This window comes from Oryzias latipes, chromosome 8, assembly GCF_002234675.1.
Source record: "Oryzias latipes chromosome 8, ASM223467v1".
Taxonomy (NCBI): Eukaryota; Metazoa; Chordata; class Actinopteri; order Beloniformes; family Adrianichthyidae; genus Oryzias; species Oryzias latipes.
The window spans coordinates 20,016,791-20,044,223 of record NC_019866.2 but is presented as its reverse complement, the minus strand read 5'-3'; the positions used below and the strand labels follow the sequence as shown (position 1 = coordinate 20,044,223).

Below are 27,433 nucleotides of genomic sequence, written 5' to 3'. Positions count from 1 at the left end.
ATTTGAAAGAATACAACCAGATGAGAACTTCACATTTCCCGCCACTTTTCAAAACATTTTTGACAAGATTAACTAAAAAAAGGAAGAAATATACCTTAAGTAACCCTTGTGCTAAATATACCTTAAGTAACCCTTGTGCTATCCTAGACACTTTAACATTGGGAGTGGGTCAACTAGACCCCACAAGACAGTGCGTTGAACCTCTTTTCTTCAATGATTTGTGATTTTCATTGGTGTCCATGGATTACATGAAATCCTCTTCACCTTTATCATGCTAGTGACAACACGTCAATGTAGGGATCGGGTCATCTGGACCCTATCAGATAGCACAGTAAAATGTATCTCAAGTTTTTATTATAGCATATCTAATTAGCAGTGTTTTCTCCTCTTTTTAATCAGTCCAGTCTCTGAATGTGTGGGTATAAATTAACATTAGTAAAACATTTCTACTCAGGTTACTTTATTGATTGCAAAAATGAGTATAATTTACAAAGACCATACAGTCTGTATAGTACATTAAATATATTTTCAAAACACATAAAGCTATTTTCACAAAACTTAAACTTTTATATAAAAAAACTGGCTCATTATGCAACACCTGTCATTTGCTGTGGCGGCAGACGATGCCGAGAATGATCAGGAGAGATGGGAAGCATGAACATACAAACATCATGTAACAACAGTTTGTGCGTGCATCCCTGATGAAAGCTCCATCTGAAACCGTGTCTACACATATACATAGATCCGTGCAGCCTGCCGGGATTACAAAATCCTCCTATTTTGTCACATTTTAATCGTGATGATTCCAGGATCTTGCGTTCACAAACAGAAGTCCAAAGGAATTACAGTAAATAAGCCTTTTTTGTGACAAATGTGTGCCGTTTTCAACGTAAACATGATGACAGCATCTGAACCCTGCTGTCTCAGGGAACATACAGTGGCATAAAAAGTATATCAACTACAAAGGTTGATATCATATAAACTCCATCTACAAAATATAGCCCTTGACAAATAGTAGACTGAATGCACTCTTTTACAAGCTTGTACTTTCAAAAGTAAAAATAAAAAATGAAAAGTGCACTTTTCCATATATTGATTTATACTATGTGGCCCAGTGTAATGAAACCATCTGCCAGTAATAGCTCCTCCTTGGCAGAATAACTGAAAGTTAAACTCCTGACACAGCTGAAGACATCCATCTCCTTTTTTCCTGCATCCTTTCTTTATACAGGTAACTTGGTGACAGATTAAGAAAAAAACATTAAAAAGTGAAAAGAAAAAAACATCCAAATCTTTAAGGGGACTTGGAGTTAAGTTTTGGCGGACATTGGATGCCCTTCCAATGTCTGATCTGCATCAATCCACGTCTGTCACTTTGCCTGTGCGAGCTTCGGTACCAGCAGGAGCCTCTCAGTGATCCAGGCTGTTCCCCAGCTTTTGGCCCTCCTGCAGAGCCAACATGGCCAGCCTCAAGTGCTCTTTCAGATTCTGAATCTCTCGCTCCGTTCGGACTTTCACTGCACTCAGCTCCACGTTTGCCTCGGCCAATCGCTCACAGGCCAACTGCTTTTCCTGCAGAGCACAAGAGAAGCTATCAAAATGCTCCAGGCTAAGGCCCGGCATCCTTTTCACAACAAAACCAGACATTTGATGAACATTTTTCCATTTCAGCAGAAACATTTACATCTGATCATTTTGCATACAAACCTTGCTTAGGAACTGCAACTCGTTCCTGAGGCAGCACATTTCTTTCTGCAAGTACTGAACCTCATTGTCTTTCATCCTGAGGACAACCTGGAAGAAAGTGAGGATAATTGTTCAAAAAATTGTAAATATTTGATGGTTGAAGACATGTTAAAGACCCACTCAGATAAAAGGGGTCTTTTTGACATGTTCTTGTGGCATTTTTCTCCTGATGGAGGACACATATAATGAAAATTAAGATAAAAATTGCATTTCTGAGTATTTGAAAAAGAGCATATTTGTAAGAAAAAAAAAAAGAAGATATGTTGGGTGGGCCACAAGCTCCCTGCTCCGCTCTACAATGAGAGGTGGTGGTGGTGTGGGGGGTCGCCCCACATCAATAATAATAATAATAATAATAATACATTTTATTTATAAGGCGCCTTTCTGGGCACTCAAGGTCGCCGCACAGCATGTATACAGTATAAATACAATAAACACTTAAAACAACAACAACAATTTAAATAAATACAAAATTAAATAAAAAAATATAAAAACGTGAAAAGGTTAATGTTAAAGTGAATAGGCCATTTGGAAAAGATGAGTTTTTAGCTTTGATTTGAAATGTGGGAGTGTGTCAGTGTTGCGGAGGTCAGGGGGGAGTGAGTTCCAAAGCTGGGGAGCAGAGCAACTGAATGCCCGGCTCCCCATGGTGACAAGACGGGCAGAAGGGACAGAAAACTGGATAGAAGAAGAGGAGCGGAGGGAGCGAGCAGGTATGGAGACATGAAGGAGGTCAGAGAGATATGGAGGTGCAAGGTTGTGAAAGGCTTTGAATGTGTAGAGCAAGATTTTGTATTGAATGCGGAATGGGATGGGTAGCCAGTGAAGCTGTTGAAGAATAGGTGTGATATGGTTGATGGAGGGAGTGCGTGTGATGATACGAGCTGCTGAATTCTGAACCATTTGAAGTTTATGGAGGGTTTTTTGTGGGAGACCAAATAGAAGAGAGTTACAATAGTCCAGGCGGGAAGTAACAAGACTATATACCAGTACAGCAGTGGACTGAGTAGTGAGGGAGGGACGTAGACGTTGGATGTTGCGTAGATGGAAGTAAGCTGATCTGGTGACGCTGTTTATGTGAGAAGTGAAAGAGAGACTACTGTCGAGGATGACACCCAAACTCTTTACCTGAGGGGAGGGAGAGATGGTGGAGCCGTCAATGGAAAGAGAGAAATGGTTGGTCTTGCTCAGGGTGGATTTGGTGCCAATCAGAAGAAGTTCAGTTTTATTGCTATTGAGTTTTAAAAAGTTTGAGGTGAACCAGGATTTGACTTCATTGATGCAGTCAACCAGTGCTAATGGAGGCAGTGTGGAGTTGGGTTGGCTGGAAAGATAGAGCTGGGTGTCATCCGCATAGCAATGGAAATGGATGTGGTGTTTTTGGAAAATATGACCAAGCGGGAGAAGGTAGATAATAAAGAGGAGTGGACCGAGCACAGAACCCTGAGGGACACCAGTTGTGATGGGGACAGAATGAGAAGTGAAAGATTTCAGTTGGATAAACTGAGTACGGTCAGACAGGTAGGAATGAAACCAGGAGAGGACGGTGCCAGAGATGCCAATGGAAGAGAGTCTGTTCAAGAGGATAGAATGAGAAATGGTGTCAAAAGCTGAACTGAGATCAAGTAAAAGAAGGATGGATAATAAACCACAGTCAGCAGAGAGGAGAAGGTCATTAGTAATTTTTAGAAGAGCAGTTTCAGTACTATGAAGGGGACGGAAGGCAGATTATTGGAGGACAGATGAGATTGAAGCTGAGCAGATACTGTTTTCTCAAGAATTTTTGAAATGAATAGAAGGTTGGAAATGGGACGGTAATTATTGAGGTCTGTGGGATCTGCACCCAGTTTTTTAAGTATGGGAGTGACAGCAGCAGTTTTCAATGCAGGAGGAACGATTCCAGAGGAGAGGGAAGCATGGATTATGTTGGTGATGAGAGGACAAAGAGAGGGAGCTGTAGCTTTAACAAGGATGGTGGGCAGTGGGTCAAGCTGGCATGTGGAAGGTTTGGATTTTTTAATTAATGTAGAGATTTGACTAACTGTGGGTAGGGTAAATGAAGAAAACGAATCATCAGACGTAAAAGATGGAATGGAAGATAGAAATGGAGCAGAGTAGGGGGTGAGCTGTTGATGGATAAGGTGGATTTTTGTGGTGAAAAATGAAGCCAAGGTGTTGCAGAAATCAGTTGAATAGAGATGTGATGGAAGGGAGTCAGGAGGTTTGATGATGTTAGAGATGAGGGAGAAAAGAATCTTTGAATTTTCTTTATTTGAATTGATGAGATTGGAGTAGTAAGCAGATTTGGTTTTAGAGATGCACTCTTTATAGTGGAGAATGTGCTGTGTGTACATGTCTTTATGGATACTTAGTCCGGTTTTGGTGTAGAGTCTTTCAAGTTGGCGGCCTTTTGCTTTTAACTGTCTTAGAGAGGGGGTGTACCAGGGTGCAGTATAGGTGAATGAGACAGACAATAGTAACAGAGGTGAATTTCTAATGAACTCCTGCAGCTCTGCAGAAACCATCTCCTAGAAAAAAACAGGTTTTATTTTGGCTAAAAATGGCTTAATCCAAATGAAAAGACCACTGGGTGCACTTTTACAATAGATGATCGGAGTTGGGCTTATAACAGATCTTATATCCCTTTTATTTTCACATTCAGAAAGTAGATGCATACCTGAATAACAGCACTGTGTATAAAAAAACAGAGAGAGATAGGAATCTTCTTATGCTTTGAAGCTATAAAACAAAAATGAAACTTGACACACCATGATCATTTTAGGTTTTGGCAGGTAAGAGATTACTTTGACAAAGAAATAAGAAGTTAGACAAATTTAGATGAGAATGGAAATGTTAGAGCTATTGTTGAAACATACGACTCTAAAAAACAGACTCGTATCAACACTCTACAAAAACCTCATGGGGGAAAAAAAAAAGGAAAAAAAACACCACATATGTCAAAAAGAAATGGGAAAAGGGAACTGGGTATAAACATATCAGAAGATGATTGGCTTCTAATTTGGCAAACACAGCAGACTTCCACGTCGTCATGGATGTGGAGATTGCATCGTTGGAAAAATACGATCAGATATTTTATAACACCCAAAATCACAGGCAAACACACGCTGTTAATTCAGCCGTGTTGGAGAAAATGTGGGGACATAAATGTACATCACTCCCATATATTTTGGTCTTGCCCCAAAGTTAGTCCCTTTTGGAAGGATATTCAAATTATTCTAATTAGGCTCCTGGGCTACAATATACCCAAGACAAGTATATTTTTGTATCTGAGCAATATATCAAAAAAGTATTTGAAACAGACAGATATTTCGTGAAAATGTTCGCTTTCAAAAAAACGATCACAAGACATTGGTAGAAGACAGTGTCACCAACACAGCAGCGATTGGAAAAAATATGAAGGAAATATATGCCATGGAACCGATGAATTATAAGAAAGAAGACTCAGGAAGAACTTTGTCAAAAAAGGAGGGAGAAATGGATCATCTACAGCAGGGGTCGGGAACCTTTTTGGCCAAGAGAGCCATAAACGCCACATATTTTGAAATGTAATTTTGAAAGAGCCATACAATAATGTAGCGTCCCTTTCCCACACTGAGGCACGGAGACTTAACCTCTTTTAAGGTTCTTTATTCTGGTTACTGCAGACCGCAACAAACACTGTACAATTAATTCAGCAGCTCCTGAATCTCTCCCGCCGAGGCAAGAGCGCTTCTCCCAACTTTATATTCGCTCCTGCCGCGTCAGCCCTCCCATTTGCCTTATTCGGCCCATAGCTGAACCCCATTGGTCCAAACTACCTAACAACCACCTGAGCGACAGAACTGAGAGCCAATCAGATCTCTGCTTGATGCGTTTAATGAACTCCAGAACTTATAACGCGGCCCAACAGCCAAGTTAAACTCAGTCCGCGACAATATTTTTAAAACTAAATATACAAGTGAATGTGTGCATTTGATTTAATTTCAACATTTTTAAAGTACAATAAGTCTGTGGATTCTTTTTAATAACATTGTTATGCTGTTGCTAATAAATGATGAGTATTTCTCGTAGTAGTTTTGCTGATGGTCTAGTCTGGTTGATACGTGGTGAGTTTCTGCTTCATGCAGGCGTTGAGACTTTAAACGTGATCGTAGGTCTGAATGTTCTGTAGATGTGACAAAGACTGATCACATGCAGACGCGGAGCTAAACACACACTCACACGCTGCAGTGAGTGACGGGCAGCGGGTTTTACGTTTTTATAATCCCTGCGCGATTCACCTTACTGGCCGTGCCCCCCCCCCCTGCTTTCTTCCTCTAACATCCCGTCCCCGCAACTGCGCGCTCTTTCTCAGAGATGGGAGCACGCAGTTTTAGGCACGGCAATTCACAGGTTTCCGGCTGGTACAAACTCTGTGAAATAATAGATAATAGTAACTGATAGTGCTGGTGTAGATTTTGTTCTCCAAGCACCGCTACTACTGCGCGCCTCTGGCATCGCATCGCGCCAGACAAGGACTGGTCTAATGAAAAAAAAAATATATATATTTAAAGATTTGTCTGCGAGCCACATGTGACCATCAAAAGAGCTATATATGGCTCGCGAGTCATAGGTTCCCGACCCCTGATCTACAGTGATCTCTAACCCCCGGGTCAGTAGTGAACCTGAGGCCACAGACACAAAATAATGGATACGCTAATTTCAATTATTTCCATTTTGTTCATTTTCTGATACTAAAGAAAGTTTTATTTTGGAAAACTACCGGATTCCGTTCACCACATTTGTCTTTTGTGACGCGTCACACGACTTTAAGCAGCTGCTCGCCTCGGACTACTAAGTTTGTAGCCCAAAGCTAAAAAACTACTAAGAACCAAACAAATAAATGTATTTGGAATTTTTCTTTGGGGAGAAAAGAGTCAGTGAGGGAACCGAAGAAGAGCCTTTGACTACAAAAAACTTAAAGCTGCTGTTTAAAGAGAAAACCAGGAATTGTCCTCGACACACAGATTTATGGAGACAGTTGTTCTCACGCACCAGAAGCTGCTCTGCTGCAACTGACTTCCGAATGTTTCACGCAGTTAATAAAGATGCAAAAGCGGTGGATTCAGGTTTATTATTATTATTATTTTGCTTTATTTATCCATCACACCTTAAAAGTCGGTCGCAGCTAAAGTTAGCATCCAGCTGTTAGCATCCACTTTGGCGTCTTCACCTTCATCCCAAAGTCTACGTTTAAAGGAGCCGCAAACATTTTACAGAGGATGAAGATTCAATCAAATAAGATTGCTGACTTATGGAAACTTGTTAAAGGCACATTTATGAATTTTGCAACAGCAAGGGGGACTTAGGCAGGCATCTGTTAAGACATTTTGAGAAGGAAAATGTTCCTGTGTTTAAATTAAAATACAGAACTAATCAGAATTTATGTAAAAACAAAATAGGATAAAAGGTTTTCCCTCAAAGATGATCAGAGCCTGGGTTGAGTTCTCAGTGTTTTAAAACGGTGTTCAATGAAAACATAGATGTATTGCTGTTTTTATCACATTATTTAAAAAATCAGAAACAACTTCTATAAATCAGCAACTTTGTTTTATTGAATCTTTGTCATCTGTAAGAAAAATAATCTACCAATGTTTTCAGATTTTTTTTAACTACATTTCTTGTGGTAGCATTTTTTTGTGAAAAAAGGTTTTTCAGAAACCAGGAACTTAAAAGTATTAGATGTAAACCTCTGCCCCGTTCAGATCGTTCTGTGAAAATAAAACCTTGTAGATTCAATTCAAGGGGTTTTTGTTTTGTTTTGGTTCTTTTTTTTGCTTTTTTATTTTGCGGATTTCTTTTTTTTCGTCCTTCTGTATTTCACTCATATGGTTTATCACTTCTAATATATGTTTATCTCTCAACTATGTGTTAAAAAGGCAATAAAAGAAAGTATATGCATCCTGATAGTACCTGCAGTTCACAGGCTATCCGGTCTTTGGCGTCGTCAGAGCCCTGATCCGTGCGGGTGGATCGCGCTCGCATCATCTCCTCTTTTAAACGAGCCTTCAGGTCCTGAGGAAAAAAAATGTTGTTATACAGATTATAGAGATGCTGTTCACCTTTCCGCTCATCAGAAAGTCTGATTCACTTAGGTGGTTTTCCTGTCTTCCCGCCAGGCAGGGGACGGGCACAGGGAGACCCAGACTTTGGCCCCCTAGTGGCTACATAGTTGGGCAGTAGCGTGAAGGGAACCAAACTGGATGAAGCTCATTGTTGTGCATCCTGCGATTTAAACGCTGGTTTCCTGCGTATCAGCAGGACCAACCGACTGAGCTACATTGAATATTGCACAAACAAAGTTTGATTGAGTCGTATTTATGCACATAGATTATTATTACCTTTCTAGGTCATCAAAACAGGTCTTTATTCTTTACTTTCACTTGTATTTATAAATTGTATAAAGTTTGCAGGAAAATGTTTGTCTCAAATTTAGGGATGGGTATCGTTAAGGTTTTAACGGTGCTACGACTCTTATCGATACTGCTTATCGATCCGGTATTTTAACGGTACTCTTATCAATACTTTTTAAGGACGAAAAATAAATAAATAAATAACAAATTGAGAACATAAAGTGTTTTATTTCCTCATTTTGCAACCTGGCTTTTTTAACAAAACATTTTACTTTATACATGAGAATGTTCCAGACAGGATATTTATTTACCGTAAATTCCGGACTACAAAGCGCACCCGATTACAAGCCGCACCCATCCATTTTCACGTGTAAAATTAGTTTAATACATACACAAGCCGCGGCAGAGTACAAGCCGCGCATGTGTTAGGCGATATTGTCATCCTGACAGATCACGGCCAGAATCCCAGAGTGAGTGCAATTCATTAGCACATTGTGGGTGATGCCAGTTTTGCCTCTGGGTCACGTACTTGAGTGTATCGACATCTGACAAACAGCATGGACCTCTATTCTGTTCACAAGTCCCTCAGTTATGGTGTTTTTATTTCATTTTTTTTTTTTACTTATTGACAATCTAGGTATCATACATAAAATTACAAACAGTAACCATATAATCAACATTACATCCCTCAGTTATGATGAGGAAATTTACATCCGCGATTCCACATTTCCCATGAGTCTTAGGGGCTAAAGGCGGGGCCAATGCCCGGCTCGCCATACTGTTGTACGTGTTTAAGAATGAGTATCAGCAGTGCATGGAGGGGTGAACGGGAAAAGCTCTCCTTCCGCTTGTGTCGCAGCAGCGTTATGGGAGTAACAGGACAGGTTAGAAAACACAACGGTAAAATAAAGCAGCGGCGACTGAAATGCGCGCGCCTCAGCCTGATACGCGCGCCTCAGTGCGGCGCGTGCGTCAGAATTCAGAAGCCTCTGCACTCCGCGGACGCCTCTGCGCTCCGCTCCCGCCCCGCGCGCTCCTTGTCTCCCCTTCCTATCTACTCCGACAGCTCTGGCCAGGGCGGCTTCAAGGAGGAGCGCTTCGTCCCCATTGCGCCGGTGAACGGAGCAAATCGTTTCTGTGCAAAGCAATCGGACTTAATACTGTACGTTTTGTTTATGAGGGGCGGATGCGTTGTTACGTGTGGGAGCCTTCAGACTGCCATCGGCCCCGCAGCTCAATCAGCAGGAGAAGATGTCTCCAGCTCACACGGAGGCTGTGAGTTTTTCAAAGCAAAATTCCGCTTTTACGGTTTCCTTAGAAACCGTAAATGGAGTGTACATTCACTCCATGCGCTGTTCTCTCCGTCACGCAGCAAACCGGCTTTTCCAAACCCGTTGGTGACGGTGGACTTTTTTACGCTGCTTTTAACAATTGCTTTTAACTTGAAAGCTTCATCATATTGTAGCGGCGATCTGGTGCACATTGGGTCTAATGGCACCAAAGGATTCTGGGATGCGGCTGGGCATGCGTGTTTCATTTTGTTGAACCATGACTGAAGTGTCTAAGACCTGGAGTCAAGTCCATGCTGTTTGGCTGCTTAGAGGTGTGTTGAATATAAATGTCTTGTGCTTGGTGTTAGATAAAGAATACAAACTATTCACTGAGTTCGAAAGTACGTACATGGCGGCCGCTAATTAAATCCATAAATTAGCCGCGTCACTGAATAAGCCGCAGGGCTGTAAGCGCAGGAAAAAAGTAGCGGCTTGTAGTCCGGAAATTACGGTAATTATTTAATTTCATTATTTCTTTTCTTTATAAGCGTGATATTTCCTTTAATCTTTTGTCCATTTTCCACAACCTTGAACAGACTTTTCTGTCTGTCAAACACCAGAGTTAAGTTAAGTGAGATGATGGAAACAAATTCACTTTGATGCAGATTAGTTTCTATTTATTTATTTTTCTTTAAATCCAGTAAACCCAATAAATTATATTAACTTTATATATGATGAATATCATTAGCTATTAAGTATTATTAAGTTTTAGGAAGCAGCCGTTAGTTTGTCGCGGGTCTGGAACATAAGCGGTGGGTCTTTTCTACCTGTACGTTTTTGCTCCGCGTGCAGTACCGGGGCTCGGTACCCATCCCTACTCAAATTGAATGTGGGTTTGTAAATGTTCTCAAGTCCGTTTTTGGAGGACCATTAGCCTGAGCAAAGCTGCTAAAAATCCAGATTTTTATCTCTTCAGTAAAGCACTGCAGTTTGCTGCTAAGCTCACCAGGTTCTCCTTCCTCAGTTGCTCCATGTCCCTCTCTTTACGGCTGACCTCGCGTTCTCGGTCGGCGTTGATCTGCTCAGCTCGGATCAGCTCTAAACACTTCTGAGAGTAGCGTTCAGACAAACCGTCCAGCTCTCTCTTCATGGCCTGAGTTTCAGCTCTGCAAAGACAGGTTAAAGGGTTTTAGAGTCACAGCCTTTATTCATGAGCTCTAACTCTACTCATCCTCATTTTGGAATAAGATGAAGCTCTTCTGTTTTCTACCTTAACTGCATCTCATTACAGAGTAACTGTATCGTGAAAAACAAAATAGTTTGTGTTCTCCCTCTCTTCGTGACTCAAGAATTTCCTGTTGTGGCTGTAGAACCTCTTCACATACAACCAGAAACCACAAAAATGAGGAAGAGTACGAGAAGTGAAAAAGAAGAGAAGACAGAAGCTCTAAAACCCGGGTTCCAGAGGCCGCCTCTGAGATAGTCTCTGTCAAAAGCCTTGAGAAGCCCACAAAGGGAAACTAATCCCAGAGCCACTTCTACATTCCTCAAGAGCCTGACAGGACCACTGTGGCAATGCGCTCACATCAACAAGAGTCTCCACTGCTGTGAAGTTTGCACTTTATTTCACAGAGCGCTATTGTTGTCAGGCAGCTGCTACTCCAAAGCAACAACAGATCCATTCACTGCAATTAGTGCAGGCCTGTTCTGACAGCAAAGCTAATAATCATTGATTCCTAAAGCTGGCTGCAAATGCAGAAGGGTTTAAGCAATTTGGATACTCTGTGTTTGCATAGTCAAAAAAAAAAAAACTGTGTTCTGGTAAGTCTGCTATTTAATTATTGTGTCAGTTAGAACAGCCGGAAGGCAGTTTCCCTTTAAGTCTGTGCTGAGACTCACTTTCGCAGGAACCGCTAAAAAAAAAAAAAAAAAAAAAAAAAAAAGAGCAGCCAAAAACTCTCCATGCCACAAAATGAACCAAAAAGTTAGAAGTAGAAAGTTAGAAGTTAGAAAAGTAGAAGTTACTGTTGTTGCTCTTGTGAGGCCTGCAAGTCCAGTCCAGCGCTCAGCCTCTCCACCGCTTTCTCCAGATCCTCTTTGTGTTTCTTCTTCAAAGCCTCCATCACTGCAACACCAGCACACGCGTTACCATAACAACAAGCAGCCAGCTAATTCAGAGGGCATGAAAACAAAATGTAAAAGATAAAAGTTTTATGACAAATTTCTCTTAGCAAGTTGAGCTAATTAGAAGGATTTGGGTTCATCATTCTGTAGCTCAAATTAACATTTTTTTTTTGCTTGAACACAGACAATCTGTTCTTATCTATTTATCCACATAAAGCAATCTGAATGTGACGACTACACAATCAACAGCGTTTGATTCAATCATGGGCACCGATAAGTTTAGAAAGAAGTAACTAAAATGCAGTGAACAGGACAGAGCTGAACATTACGTTGTGACCACCAACATCAAACAGAACCAAAATCTTGAAAACCCTGTCAATATTTCTGAATCCAATGAGGAAGTTTCAACTTTCACTCTGCATAGAGGATAGGAAAACGTCTGGAACGGATGGAGTTCGAGGCTTTATTCCGTGATAAGAATCCGTCAGCATCAGTAGATGTTTCCACATCACAAAACTATCGAAATTAAAAACTTAAAATTTCAATAAAACAAAATGTTGCAGTTACACTGTATCCATTAAATCCTAATTGTGCTCATAAACACAAACCAACTCACTCAATAAGTCATTCAAAACCATGGCGATGGATGAGAACAAGTATTGCTTTAAGTTGATTCACAAATATGGAAGCGATTCTGTAGCATAAAAATAAAGTCAAAACCAGAAATGCTTTTTCATTTTCAAAATGAAGCTGCATTTTTTCACTCAAAATTAAAATGAAAAAGCAAACCGCCAAAATGCTTTTTCATTTTCTTCTTCAACATTGATTATTCTGTCATTTAATTAAAATGATAAAGAAAATAGTATTTGACATTTCATTTTCAAAAAGTGCTCTGGTAAATGTGTGGCATAATTCATTTAGAAATGTCTAATTTGACAATTAAAATGGATTAACAGAAATGTTTTTTAATTTTCACAATGTAACTGCATCAAATGACTCAAATTAAAATGAAAAATCAATACTTCAAAATGCTTTTTCATTTTATACTTAAAAACTGCTTATTCTGTGTCATATTTAAAATGAAAATGCAAAAAGGGGATTGCATTTTCATTTTAACATCCACCCTGCGAACATTGTCACATTATTCAATTCGAGTAAGCATTTCCAGCGGGGAGGCGGGGCGATGACGTCAGTGCTGTCTCCGTGTGTCCGGCTGCTAAGAGACAGACATGCTAGGAGCAGTGGAGCTTTGTGTTCGCAGCAGAGAAGAGGGCTTTGGGATGGTTGTGAACGTCTGATGATTTTACACAGCTTCTCAGGACTACGTAGCAGCATTTCCGCCTTCTGCCGACGCACTGCGGTTTGTCGAAACCCCTCCCCCGGACAAGCTTTTTTCTTCGGACCGTCAGCCGCCTTCGCATAGCGGAGAGCAAAGCCCCGCGGCCCAAATTGCTTTTTCATTTTAATTTGGAGTCAAAAAATGCAGTTAGAGTTTGAAAATGAAAAATCTTTTTTTTGGCTTTTATTTTTAAAATACACAAAAAGGGAGCATTTGGATGATGTCACAGCAGCGCCGCACAGCTAGACCATTGACAGTCTCTACATAAGTCAACGAGCCAGACACACAGACGCATGTGAGAAGCCTGTTTAGCCGTGTTAAAAAATAAATGTTCCAACAAGTTAACGGGTAAATCAGAAATCCTTTTATTGTCATTGTCATCCTGGTGCTCTTTAGCTGTTTAGACAACAACCTTAAAATCCTTGTTTGATAACAAGACAAGATACATTCAAATTTCTGCCACGGCACTAGCGCCCATCATCATCTATCAAAGGACACGTCAGCGTCTCATTCAGCCCATGGAGTGGCGAGCTCCTTTCAAGAGGGAGCGGCTACGGATAAAGCGATTTTTGGGAAATGGTGGTTGGTGATTTTACGGAGAAGCCGTGGATCCAACAATTTTGCATGACACGCAGCTTTTAATGAGCTGTGCGATGCTGTGGACCCTCTTGTGGCGCCTGCTGTGTGGCGCCCAACGCAGCCAGTTCCTACCAAGAAGCGCACTGCCATCTGATTGTTGGTCATGTGATTCTCTCAATAAAAAAGTGTTTCCATTACAGTTTTGCAAATATGTCTATTTCGATACGCCTCAAAAAACACCTCCTCCAAGCACAAAAAACGTTTTTTGATAAATGCCAGTTTTTTCTAAATCGTCATGTTTCCATTAGGCGAATTGATTTGGTTATTGTATCACAAATACAATTTGCGCAATTTCATACTCAGTACTGAGGCTCTTGGTGAAAGTAAGCCTCTGAACCCATTAAGATTCATTCAAACATAATTTGATTACATGAGGTTATATAAAAGGTTTATTTTCCTAATTAGTGATTTATACTGAACAGAAGTGGAACTGTTAATATTCATTTAATAATTCTTACATTTCAAACAAACAGAAATGCAGCTGCCTTAAAGATAAATCATAAAATTGCATTAAAAACTTGACATTTGGATTTGATGAACTGATATTTTCTTGCTCCCAGTCCCACCCACCCCTTAGAGGCAAATTTCTAATGAACTCCTGCTGCTCTGCAGAAACCCTCTTAGAAAGTGAGGCTGTTTTTTTTAAATTTTGGCTAAAAATTGCATAATCATAATTAAAAAACACTGAGAACACTTTTACAATAGATTGAAATATGATTGCAATTTTAGGAATCTTACATGTCCAGACATTTTGTTATGCCATGTTTAGCTCTAATTGTTGCTTTTTATCTGAAGCTCTTCTTTCTTGCACTGTAAACACTTTTGTTTTTCTACTAACAAGTGGAAATGCAGACATGATGAGCTTTGAGGTTTGTTTTTGACTGAGCGTAGTGTGCGAGTGCGGTAGACTCTGACCACAGCTCTGCGGCATCAAACCTCTTTTACTGCTACACTTTGAAAACAAATGTGGGGGGAGGAGCAACAGACATTAGGGGATTTTCTGATGTCTCTATGACCGTAAAAAGTGACTTTCTTAAGGGAAATTATTAGAAACACTCTGTAACAAATAGTAATGGATATTTTTGTCTGACTGAACATTCCCTATCCCAATGTGCTGAAACCCTCCAATCGGAGGAAACTGACCCCTTGCCGTGTCATGCATCTCCTCCAGCAGCAGCCTCTCTTTCTCGTGTTCCATCTCTCTGATCTGGCGTTCGTGCTGCTTCTGAAGCTCCTCCAGTGCCTGCTGGTGAGCCCGCTCCATGGCTGCCAGGCTGCGGCTGCAAGGCGCCTTTGGGCCACAGCCGCCCCATAGGCTGTCGCCCCCTCCCCCTTCCTGTTGTAGTTGCCCCAGCTGTTGCCTCAGTGACGCCACCTGAGAAGAATAGAGAAGGAGGTAAAGCCCACTGAGATGTGACACTTAAACCGAAACTGTTTGGTTTTTAAAGTAGATCTGCAAAATGTGGGGCAGCAAAGTCAGATGCAAACTACAGCACACCCAAACAAAGCACAGGGGCCCTTCAGAAGCATAATCACAGATTTACTTTCCAAATCATTCTTAAATGCATCTAAATCTGGATTATAATGCTGCTGAGGGAGCACAGATAGGTCAGGAAGTAGTTTTTAAAAGTCTTTAAAGGCAGAAAAAGAAGAGCTTTACTTCATCTGGGCAGATGAAGGGTTAATTTGCAGTATTAGTATATTGCAAATTGGAAAATCATGTCCACGCACTACCTCCCTCTGCAGCGCCTCGTTGGCAGTTTGGCCAGAAGGTCGTGATCCATGCGGTGGCAAGGAGCTCACCTCCTTTAATGGCATTCGCTCCAACTCCGCCCACTTTCTCTCAATTTCTTCCTCCAAACGCAGTCTTGGGTTCGCGCCCTTACCGCTGGCCTTCCTGGACAGGACGGCCTCCCACTGGCTGCTCATGTTCACCTCCTCCTGCCAGCGGCTCTGCTCCCTCACATGGCCTTCTCCTGCTCCCCGCTGGCTGGCTGGAAGGGGGCTTGAGGAGGCGAGAACGGGAGACAGCTCCACGTAATCAAACCTGTGCTGAGTCAGGGAGGGTGTGGAGACGGCTGACGGAGACTCGGCATGGCGGGAAGAGAGTGGGACGTGAGTGTGGGAGTTTTCCTTGTCGCTGCTGTTGTCTGGTAATCTAGAAAAAGAATTCAAGAGTTACTTAAACAACCCTTTTTTTTTTATTTAAGAAGCTCAGAGAGACACACATTGGCGGCATTTAGACTGCTGGTTTTTTCTCCACTGTTCCTGTCTGTTAAACAAAGGCTATTTTTTAAGATAAACATTGACAATTTCCTTTAAAGCTATCCAGCTCATATCAGGTTCTAGAGTGACCAGGGCTGGACTCTTGAAGTGACCCACGTGTGCAGCTCAGAATAATGTACAGCATCCTTCAAGATGGGGGGGGGGGTCTCTCAAAGGTGTAATTTGTACTGACATTTATCATTTATTGTTGGGAAGTAAAGGAAGCAACCAAAGATTGAATGTCTGCAATACTTGGGTTTCTTGCAGATATAGAATGAATATACATAAAAGTCTGATAAAAGGACAAACAGGAAAAGATCAGATTACGATCTTGGATCACATTTTCAAGTGATCCGGTCCAGATTTCAGGGATTTATGTCACTTGGGTTGGCAGTTTGAATGAGGCCTAAAGCTAAAATTGTCACCAATTACATACAAGGAAAAACTTTTTCCAAAATTACGTTAAACACTTGAAATTACAGTACAATTTTCTAATATTTATGAAATCCTTTTTACCGTGTGAGGTCCGGAGAGCTGCTGGGCTGAATGCATTTCTTTAAAACTTCTATCCAGTTTCTCCTGATTCCAGCTGTCATGGCAGACAGCGTGAATACAGCTTCCCGAGTCTGAAGACACAAAAGAAGAGAAATCAGGTGAAGCACAAAGAAAATGACAGGAGTGGGCTCAGATTGAGAAGATAAAGCAAACAAAGATAAGAGGAAGAAAAGGAGAAAAGAAAAGACAGGAGAAACGGAAAGTAGGTGTGGTTAAAGCTGACAACAAATGCAAGAAAGTGATTAGAAAAAAGTGAAAGTAAATCCTACTCTTACCTGGATCTGAAAGCCGTAATTCTTCTCCACGTTAAACTCAGACACTTTAATGCAGGACTTCAGGTCAATCTCCCCATCCAAGTCATCTTTCTGTAGAGAAAACAGAAAACAATCCCCTGAATTCCACCATACAGGTGTTTATTTTTGCTGTAAATTGCACAGTCTGGACACTTATAATAGTATCCTGCTAGTAACTAATGAGTAAAATTCAAGAGATTATGTGGTATTGTAGTAAAACATCAAGTAAAACAAACAGGTTTTTTTTAAATGAATAAACACACCTCCTCTGCAGTCAAATCTCTGTAATACTTCAGGCCAGCGTCAGTCAGAACAAACCAGTGCTTCTTCCACTGAAGAAACACAGTTTGAGGTTAGCACCAGCATAAAAGAACATTAGCTGTGACAAAAGGACCAATCTGAAAGATCAACAACTATCAGGGGAAACAAGAAGGCACCATCTTAAACGTCATGTGATGACAGAAGGGGGAAGTTGGTTCACTCAAGCATTTCATTCAGAGAGAAAGGACACATGGTATGCTTCACGCCATAAAACCATCAGCACTGACAGCAGACACTTGTAATTATAACACAAACAGTCTTACTTGTTTGGGACAAAAGGAAAAAAAAGGAGACATTACCTCCCCACTGTTGTCCAGTTTTGACATCCATCCCTTTTTGAAGTTCAACAGGTCAGGCTGTGGAGCACAGGACGCAGAGTCACTTTCATCATCCTTCATTTGAATGAACAAGAGGGATGAACAAAAGTGGCAGGAAGGAACTGTGTGATGTCTTTGTACGTCAAAGCCATTCATTTGTTGAGCCACAAATCCCCAACAAGCCCGAGCTGATTTCACAGAAGGAGCAAGAAACAAACAAAAAGGGGAGTAAAACTAAGACAGAAAGAAACAAGCTTATAGCGGCAACATGCGCTCACATCACGCGTTCGCCGCAGCAGAAATGAGCCGTGCCTCCGCTGGCTTCCATCCATATACAAGAAACAGAAACGGACATTTGTTCTTCCCACGAGAAAAATGTTCTCCGTTTCACTACACTAACCTTTCAGACATCAAAAAAGACAACACATTTATGTGGTCTTTGTCAACAGAAAAAAACACTTAGATGTTTAATAGGATTTTTACAAATTAAAATCAACATGATCATACAGAATGTGCTATGCATTGCAATGGTATTTTTACAACAGGTTGTTTGCACAACAGGTTGCTGCTCTTTTGCACTGCAGCACGCCCGCCTTTGCTTTTGACACCACAACAGGAAGAGAGAATATGAGCGAGGTACCTCAAGATGTGGCGATCCCAGATTAAGATTAGGCAATTTTCTTCTTTTCCTAACATGCATTCCTCACTTTCTTATCTGCTTCATTCTCGTGTACATTCCTTACTTATAATCTCTTTGCATTCGTCATCTCATCTCCTTCAGGCACTACACTCCCACTTGCTTTTTTTTTTTAACCCACTTTAACTCGTGCTTCTTCATTTTAGATCAGTTTGAGACTTTGTTCCTTTACATCCTCTAGTAAAAATCTTTTTTTCTGTTTATCTCCCTCTTTAAACTATATTTTTGTTGATTTTATTCTTTCTTCCAGGAACTTCTGCAGCTTCCTACTTTCCTTAATCTAAAAAATGTAACAGTCTGGCTACTTTCTAGTGCTCCACACAAAGCTAAATAAACAAAAAAAAATCAACTAGTCTGTTATTTTAGCTTACATACATCATTTGAATCATTCAAAACTCCAATCATGTGATTATTAAATCAACCTAGTTGTTTTCAATCCATGTCATTTTTCAGCCAAAAGAGAATTTCATTTTCTGTCACCTGACATTATGTCGAACAAATTCTCCTTGGCCTTTATATGACCTCAGACAGGGTCAGACAGCAGATCAAGGGGAAAGTATGCTTAAACATGACACTAATACTTTCAAAGGTTACGAGTAAGAGAGGAAATGGCGTTTAAGACAATTTTCACTCCTCCCAACCCCTGTCTGATGCCACAATAAAAGAGGATTGTGTGTGGAGCTTTGTCCTTTAGGCCTAGTTAAATAGGTTAGCTCTCTGCACAATGTAAATAGGAGGATCCAGGTGGTGTGTGCTTCTTGTGTTGACAGTTCCTGGATTGAAAAAGCTTACTGATCAGTTAAAAAAACAAACAAATGGCCACGTTTTGAGTAAAAAAACAAGCTCTGCTTGCAAAAAAAGAAGGGAATCAGAAAGGATTACTTTCAAAAATGCAATTACACAAAACAAGTGCGACATTTCATTTTTTGTCCTAAAAAGTACCGTGAAATTTAGGAGTTTTTGATAGTTTAACTTTTGTTTTTGCAGAGGGGTTTGTAACTGTGCCAAGTGATATTTTGAGAATTTCTGCTTTTTCTTTTTGTGGTTTCGGTAGTTTTCGTTTTGAAACCAGAAAAATACCATGTTATTAATAGAGAGGGAGGGGGGTAAATAAATAATAAAAATACATAGGAGTGTGGCTGCTCCTACTAGCTGAAAGAAGTCATGCACCGTAAACTTAAGTTAAATAAGAAAAAACAACACACACACACACACACACACACACAAACACACACACACACACACACAAACTTGAAGTTTTGAAATATTACAGAAAAACAGCATCAGTAATCAAACTAAATAAAACATAATTACGTTTTAGCTAGCTAAATGAAGCTAATTTACATTAAGGTCTCGTAAAATTGAGCTAAGATCGGCTAACTTCATTTGACATGCAAGTTGAAGAGGAAGACACATGCAAAAAAAAACATAAACAGCACGCTTTCATGTTTTAAAAAGATTCAGCTTACCGTCATGATAACAGGACGCAGAGAGGTAGAAAAATAGATCAAACTTCTGTTATTCCACGCGCCCGAAACTCGTCTTTCTTTCAGTTCAAACTGTACGGTTTAGCTAACCCCTCGCGGGCAGAAAGCACCTTGCTTTGGCGCAGAACTTTTCACTCAGGCAAACTTAGATAAAACTCCGCCATTCACGCGCATTTGAACTCCAAGAAACTAGCGCCCATAGCTTCAAAAGGGATTAATCTGCGCTTTTAAAGTACTCATCTGTGAAAAAAGGAGCTGGTTTCTTCCCTTTCTGACAAACGCAGAGTGGAAAAACTCCGCTTGCGCTTCTCGAGTGTCTCGCTGCTTTCTGTTACTTCCTGGGCGGATCCACAGTTTGAGACAACAACACGCGAACCCAAAAGCGGGCTTACCCCAAATGTCAAAAACGAAAACAAAACGAGGAGCGTTTTATGTTTTTGGGCCACTCGTTTCCGAACACACAACCATGTATGACAGTGAAAGAACTGAATCCAGTTCCAGGTTTCATGGCTCCACTTTTCCCCTGGAGCAAAAACATTTCCATATTTACCTGACAGAAAATCGTTGGTCTTGGAGGAGAAAGACTCACCTCTTCCTCCTCCTCCTCCTCCACCAACACCCGCCCACAGAAGCTACTGCTCTCAGCTCAGGAATTTCAACACAAGTCTCAGCAGACCACAACTGACAACATTCAGACACTTTATGAAATAACTCTGCAAGTGCATGAACTCACACAAAAAACCTTAAGGAAGTTTAGCAAATAGGAGGAATATCTTTTGGTTAAAATCAAGACAAATAGTTTGAACCAAGTCTGGTCAAAAATAAATACATAAACTGAGTCTTGAAAGTAGATAAATCCTGAAATGAACAGCATAACTTATTGAAAAGTTGGAGTGATAGTTTGTGACAACAGAGCTCTGGTGCTATTCTTTAATTATCATCATAGATCTCTGGCGAACATTTCCATATAGGCCCCATATGATTTACATGTGGGCTGAATTAATGGGCTCCAAGTGGGTTAGTCCACAGGTTCCATGGTGGCCCCAAATGTTTTGCCTATTTGGGCACCAAGGGGGACTTACCTGTAATTTAGGTGGGGCCCACCAGGGTAAAATATCCAGCTAAAGACCCACATGTTTTATGTGTTTTTAACATATCCCTCTGGCAGTTTTCTAATGAAAATGAAATAAAAGAAATCTTAAAATTAAGCTTAAAATCGCATTCCTGAGTGTTTCTTTATTTGTGAATCAGGAGCAGACAAAAAAAATTGAAAAAAAAATCGCATTTGTAGAAAAAACGATGGGCGTTCCACAAGGCGTTCCCAGCTCCATTACATTCTGATGCATCCACTTGTGGACGACCAAGTCCATGTACGTCTTAAAATTCCTCGTCCAAGCTGGCAGCTGGCTCATAATTGTACTGCTTGATAGCTCACCATTTTTTATGTGCTGGTAATGTTAGGCTGTGGTTGTGAGAAGGCTGTAAGCTAGCAGGACAGCATGTAAACAGATGGCTGTCAGAATGCATGGGTGAGATTACTCAGAGATTTCTAATGAACTCCTGCTGCTCTGCAGAAACAATGTCATAGAAAACAACACAGGCTTTTGGATTTTGGCTAAAAACAGAATAAAGTAAAAAAAGTTTGACTTCTATCATTTCCAGCTGCAGTCTTAGGACAAGCCAGATGTAACAATTTTGCACAAAAGATTGATATCTGTTTAGGGGAAGACCAACAGCTCTGGTTGAGATTTTGTAGTGTTTTTGTAATATAGTGAACTCTTTTAGAAGTTTTCCCCAATAAACTTGAAGAGTTATTGTTATATTTTAACTCTGTAAATAATGAAAAATGCAGCCAGCCAGCGTCATTCCCTATTCTCCTTTTCTACTGTGACAAAATTCCAGAAGTAGCAAATGTTTAAGTTCCAGTGTTGCCAGATAGTCACAGACTTCCAGCACAAACGTCATTTAATAGCTCCTAGAACTGATAAAAAACTGCCCGCCGAAAAGTAAAGCAGTGATTCATTAGCTGTAATTGGGAGTAATTAATAATCCATTATTTATTACTTCACGTTTCAATTGGAAGTCCAACTCAGACATTTTTTTAATGATTTTACATCCACTGTTTTTGCAATCAGTCAGAGCAAAACACAAAATAACAGACATCTTTTGAACTTTATTCACAGTAGAACAAATGGGAGTTCACTTATGTCAGGTGAGGCACTGGCTCACCTGCCTCCCCTGAACCCATATTTCTGGTTGAAACAGATTTCAATAGGGAAGTTGCCAAAGAAAGTCCAAATTAAGTCCGCCCACCCAAAGCAATTTTTGCCTACAAATTTAGAAACAGTACCACTAATTGGGTGATTGCCCAACCTGGCAACACTGGTTGGTTCCTCAAATGACCCGTGGAGACAGGTTTTGAAGGGAAGCATTTTCCCATTGACAACCCTTTTAGAAAGTCAAAACCCATATGGAACCTGTGGACCGACCCACTAAGAACCCACGTTGTAGCCGTAATGGGCCTCAACTTGGTCCCACCAAGGAAATTATTTAAGAGTTGCTGGGTCCTATATATATTGGTAATAATTTTCCCAGCCACCTAAATGACAGGCACTCGGTGTTCACAAGTGCAAAACATTTGGGGCCACCACGGACAAACCCACTTGGGGCCCATCAATTCAGCCCACAGGTGAACTACACAGGGTCCATATTGTAATGTTTGCTGAAATCCAATTAAAAAAAAACTATGGTAGTCTTTAAAGTAGATAAATTTAACCTGAAATTAACTAAATAACTTATTCAAAAGCTGGAGTGACAGTTTGTGACAACTATTTATCATCATAGACATTTGTTGAAGCAAAAATCTTGGCATCTTGAGAGGCTTGAACATCAAGATGAGCGGATAAAACAACATGGAGGACAGAAGCGTCAGAAGTTCTCTCAAAGAAGTGATTTTTTCTTTAAGAAGTTGGGATTTGACCAGTCTGTTTCAAAGGGGATATCAAGGCAGTTGAAGCGTGTGATGCTTGGAAAAAGGGTCAATAATCCAACAATCCAATGCATAATTTTAAAGGGTTAGATCAGTGTGTTTAGTATTAAAAAACTAACGATCAAAACCAAAACAGAAATGACTCATTTAACAGCAATAGTTTTAAGAACACTACTCTTATATACCAACGTATAGATGCATTTGGCGCTATCTGTCCAGGAGATTAGCTGAAACCTTATTATGCAACAGGACAATAAATACCAACCACAGCAGAAAATCTGCAGCAGAATGGCTGATAAAAAAAAATAGCATAAAGGTGACACAAAGTCCAGACCTCAACCTGATTGAAATGCAGGTTCAAGTCTCCAAGAATGGCAGCAATGTGGTTTGAATAACTTGATTTCCTCTTAAAGAATCAGAGATCCTGATAGCATCATGGAAAATGATTACCGTAGTTCAGGTTTCTGTTGTTCTCCAAGTAGTGGGATCAGGGGTTCTTACAAATGGCTTCTTTTTCTTACAGAAAATAAACAATGCGATTATAGGATCCTGTTCCACTGTCAGCCCCTGTTAGGATCACATTACAGTGTCGGACAAAATTGTTGGTACCCCCCAGTTAAAGAAAGAAAGTCCACAATGCTCACTGAAATTACTTGAAACGTTTAAAAGTAACAATAAATTAAAATTGATTGAAAATGAAAGAATCAAAATCAGCCATTACTTTTAAGTTGTTGATAAACAGAATTATTTTTAAAAACAAACTAATGAAATAGGGCTGGACAAAAATGATGGTACCCATAACTTAATATTTTGTTGCACGACCTTTTGAGACAATTACTGCAATTAAACGGTTTTTGTATTTGTCAATGAGGTTTCTGCACCTGTCAATAGGGATTTTGGCCCACTCCTCATGAGCAAACTGCTGCAGTTGTCTCAGGTTTGACAGGTGTCTTCTCCAAATGGCATGTTTCAGCTCCTTCCACAGATGTTCAATGGGATTCAGATCTGGGCTCATAGAAGGCCACTTCAGAATAGTCCAACGCTTTTCTCTTAGCCGTTCTTGGGGTTTTTTGGCTGTGTGTTTTGGATTGTTGTCCTGTTGGAAGACCCATGACCCGCGACTGAGACCAAGCTTTCTGACACTAGGCAGCACATTTCTATCCAGAATGCCTTGATAATCTGGAGATTTCATTTTACCTTGCACAACTTCAAGACACCCTCAGCCAGATGCAGAAAAGCAGCCCCAAAACAGAACTGAGCCTCCTCCATGTTTCACAGTAGGGACAGTGTTCTTTTGGTTGGATGCTTCATTTTTGAGTCTACCAACATAGAACTGATGTGCCTCACCAAAAAGCTCCAGTTTTGTCTCATCTGTCCAAAGGACATTTTCCCAGAAGCTTTGTGGCTTGTCAACATGCATTTTTGCAAATTCCAGTCTGGCTTTTTCATGATTTCCTTCAACAGTGGTGTCCTCCATGGTCGTGTCCCATGAAGTCCACTCTGGCTCAAATAACGACGAATGGTGCGATCTGAAACTGATGTACCTTGATCTAGGAGTTCACCTTTAATGTCTTTGGAGGTTGTTCTGGGCTCTTTGGATACAGTTCCAACTATCCGTCTCCTCAATTTGTCATCAATTTTCCTCTTCCGATCACGTCCAGGGAGGTTGGCTACTGTCCCGTGGGTCTTAAACTTCTGAATAATAAGTGCCACTGTTGTCACAAGAACTTCAAGCTGCTTAGAGGTGGTTTTATGGTCTTTACCTTTACGACATTTGTCCATAATTTTGTTTCTAATGTCCTGGGACAATTCTCTCCTTCGCTTTCTGTTGTCCATGTTCAGTGTGATACACACCTTTTCACCAAACAGCAACGTGACTATTTGTCTCCCTGTAACCCTTGTGCTATCCTAGACACTTTAACATTGGGAGTTGGGTCATCTAGACCCCACTAGACAGTGCGCTGAACCTTTTTTCTTCAATGATTTGTGAACCTCACTGGTGTCCATGGATTACATGAAATCTTTCCACCTTTATCCACCTTTGTCATGGTAGGGAGAACATGTCAATGTAAGGGTGGGGTCATCTAAGATAGCACAAGGGTTAAATACGCAGACTGACTGAAAATGGGTTTGAAAACAGCAGTGATGTCAATTAAAGGACATACCTGAGGTCATCATGACCCCCTGGGCAATTAGTTCTCAGTCTTTTATGGAGGTACCATCATTTTTGTCCAGCCCTATTTCATTAGTTTTTTTTTAAATAATTCTGTTAATCAACAACTCAAAAGTAATGCTGATTTTGATTATTTAATTTTCAATAAATTTTAATTTATAGTTACTTTTGAACGTTTCAAGTCATTTCAGTGAGCATTGTGGACTTTCTTTCTTTAACTGAGGGGTAACAAAAATTTTGTCCACCACTGTATTTTTGGAAAAAACATATTTTTGAAAACATGTATAATCTTTCTCCCAATCCCCTGTGTGCTGTTATAGGCTGATGGACGATCAGATGGACTGAATTACAGAAGGAAGTCAACAAAGTCAAACAAAAAAAAAGTGTAACTTTATCTTTTCGTACAGCTCAACTCATCCCAGACAAAAACACATTGCTCATTTACCAGTGGGACCACATACCTGCATTTGATCTGATCTGTGATGACTGTTTTTCCAAGAGCTGCCCTCGTCTGCCGTGGGACTGCCTGATCTCTGGATAGCACACAGTGATGAAGATAATCAATGTCCCACTAAACAAACGCAGAAACAGAAACCTGTGGGGTTTGGCCGGTATTGATTTTGTTTCAAAGCTGCTGTACAGTTTGTAGATGTGGTTAAGCATTAACAGCTTCCAGATGAAACTCCCATCAGAGAACCAGCTGGATCTACTGCATAAAACCCTTTAGGGCTACTTCATCGTCAGTAAGCCTTAGTCACAACTGCACTTAAGGTGGATACAGGCTATCTAGGCCAAAAAATTGGCAAACTTGGACCAAGCACGCAGGGGGCCCGCACAAAATGTTAAGGTCGTGAAGCACTCATGGAGTGAAAATGTTCATGCAAATGTTTTTTTACAAGCATGTTGCAGGTGACATGTCGTAGCGAACACTAAAACAAAGCGTAAAGGTAAGTAAGGGTGAAGTAGGTGAGACGCAGGCGTGTCATACAGATTTTTCAACATGGCACAGGAAAGTTAGTGCTGGTTAGTGCTCCTTGCATGCAGCTTGGCTGTTAGAAATTAGAAAACTAGACAATCCGAGCGTGGTTTATGTGGACGTCTTACCTGTTCCTATTGGGACTTATGTATCACCTGCACACTTGGTGTGTGCGGCACATTGACTGTATAAAGAGAACTGGACTGAGTGCGTGTGACGTCATCCATAGAAAATGCCTTATTTCCAGCTCCAGCAAAATGAAGCAGATTCAGTTGCCATTTTCCAGTGAGACAAATTTTGCCGTATTGGAGTCAGACAAAAGTGATTGGTCCTTGTCGGTCTGAGTTAACGTTTCTATGGCAACAACTGTAATCAATCAGGAGTGAGCTTGTTCGAGTCCACATCCCTTCCACTGAAAGCAGGCTCAGAAGAAATCTGTCAATCAAATGTTCGAGGTGGTGGCCACTAGGCAACACATGCTTTCATAGAGGCCTCTGATTGGCCAGTTTTTAACAACTAGCAAAAAAGAAGAAAAAAAGAAAAAAAATAATATATAAATAAGGTGTCAGACAAAGAATGGGTATTCTGACAAATAGAATGACTGAGTAAAAGCGTTTCTATAGAAGTCTATGGGATTTTGCCTTCCTGGTTGGAACGTGATGAGGGAATAATAGCTCTCTCCAGTTCTCTTTATACAATCAATGGTGTGACATTGGCATGCAGTCAGTTAGAAGCCAGTATGCACAATTTAGCAATGACGAGAGTGCGGCGTACAACAGCATCTCCCTTATGTCATAAGGGCTGTAATTAACATTTGCCTTACAGATACTTCACAATCCACTTACCACACTCATGACAATAGTATGTTCCATTTTCATGACATCCCTTAAGGGGGTGGCACAGGCCTCAAGGGAACTGCAATACCCACCTGCGCTCCTGTTAAGATGCCACCAGTCCTCTGCATAAACATTTACAGGCCCGGATAACCCAAAAATCCCACAGCCCCCGTCCGTACAGGTCAACCCGCTGTACAGGTGCATGTGACTGAGCCTTTAGTTTTGCACGGTCATTGTGTAAGAACACAGGATTACAACACTGGAGTGAAAATAGTGAGCTTCTCTCCAACTGCTCACCTGTAATGAGGTGTAGGATTGTGCTCGAGACAGATAACCACCATGAGGCCAGTCTCTCTCTGTGTCTCCAGTATCTTCCCAGTCTGTGGACGGATGTTTGCTCAGTGAGTGGCTAAAATGACAAGAAACGTCCCCTCGTGTCAGTCTTTCAGTCTGATGCTCTGAGCAAACGTTTACCTTCAAAACCCACATGGTTCTAACATTAAACAGATGTTGGATATCAAAGTATTTGGTAGATTGGGTCTGACCTGGCTGGTTTAAAGAGCTCCTGTCTCCGAACAGGCTGCTGGCTTTGTGACTTGCCCACAGTGCCTGCCCCTTCTCTGGGATGTATCATTTTGACCTTGGGCAGATCAGCCATCATGATGTATTCTTCCTTGTCCCGCCCTGTGGAACCCGCAGAGACGTGGCTATACTCTGAAGACTCCATAGAGCTTTGAGATGAGGTATGCAGATGCATTGGTATCTGAAGGGCAGGAGAGGGGCACCGTGCGCTGTTAGAAAACCTCTTGCCGGAAGGAGAAGAGCTGCGTTCCTCATGGCGGTGTCTCCCCAAACCAGATTTGATACTGTTCGGTGTTCTGGAGGTTTCAAAGGCAGTTCTGTTGTTATTCGTGGGTTTTTTTGAAGTTGAGGGAACTCTAGATTGTGAGGAGCTGCGAATAGAATGAGCTGATCCATGCCACGTTTGTGGTGACCGTTTGGAGTCATATTTC

The 27,433-nt window shown here is 40.9% G+C and overlaps 1 protein-coding gene across 4 annotated transcripts; it reads right to left on the bottom strand.

Moving 5' to 3' along the window:
• Positions 1-443: 443 nt before the first annotated feature.
• triobp (TRIO and F-actin binding protein) lies at positions 444-27,433 on the bottom strand. 4 transcript variants are annotated; one of them, XM_023957965.1, is made up of 14 exons: positions 26,966-27,433; positions 26,718-26,829; positions 25,070-25,141; positions 17,245-17,301; positions 16,888-16,956; positions 16,607-16,696; positions 16,293-16,402; positions 15,243-15,669; positions 14,655-14,886; positions 11,435-11,534; positions 10,416-10,575; positions 7,699-7,800; positions 1,708-1,794; positions 444-1,572 (listed from the first exon to the last, which is right to left on the bottom strand). In XM_023957965.1, exons 1-14 carry the CDS (start codon positions 27,175-27,177, stop codon positions 1,411-1,413), a joined length of 1,992 nt encoding a protein of 663 aa, XP_023813733.1. In that variant the 5' UTR covers positions 27,178-27,433; the 3' UTR covers positions 444-1,410. The 4 variants fall into 4 exon arrangements, with proteins under 4 accessions (XP_023813733.1, XP_020561118.1, XP_023813734.1 ...); XM_020705459.1 differs by having other exon boundaries at positions 15,246-15,669; positions 26,966-27,162; XM_023957966.1 differs by having other exon boundaries at positions 15,315-15,669; positions 26,966-27,162.

Coding starts and splice junctions, on each gene's coding strand:
- triobp (XM_023957965.1), bottom strand. CDS start 27,177: ATGCATCTGCATACCTCATCTCAAAGCTCTATGGAGTCTTCAGAGTAT. Junction 7,801..10,415: donor AACTGAGGAAGGAGAACCTG/GTGAGCTTAGCA, acceptor TTTTTTCCTCAG/GACCTGAAGGCTCGTTTAAA. Junction 1,795..7,698: donor GGATAGCCTGTGAACTGCAG/GTACTATCAGGA, acceptor ACTTTCTTCCAG/GTTGTCCTCAGGATGAAAGA.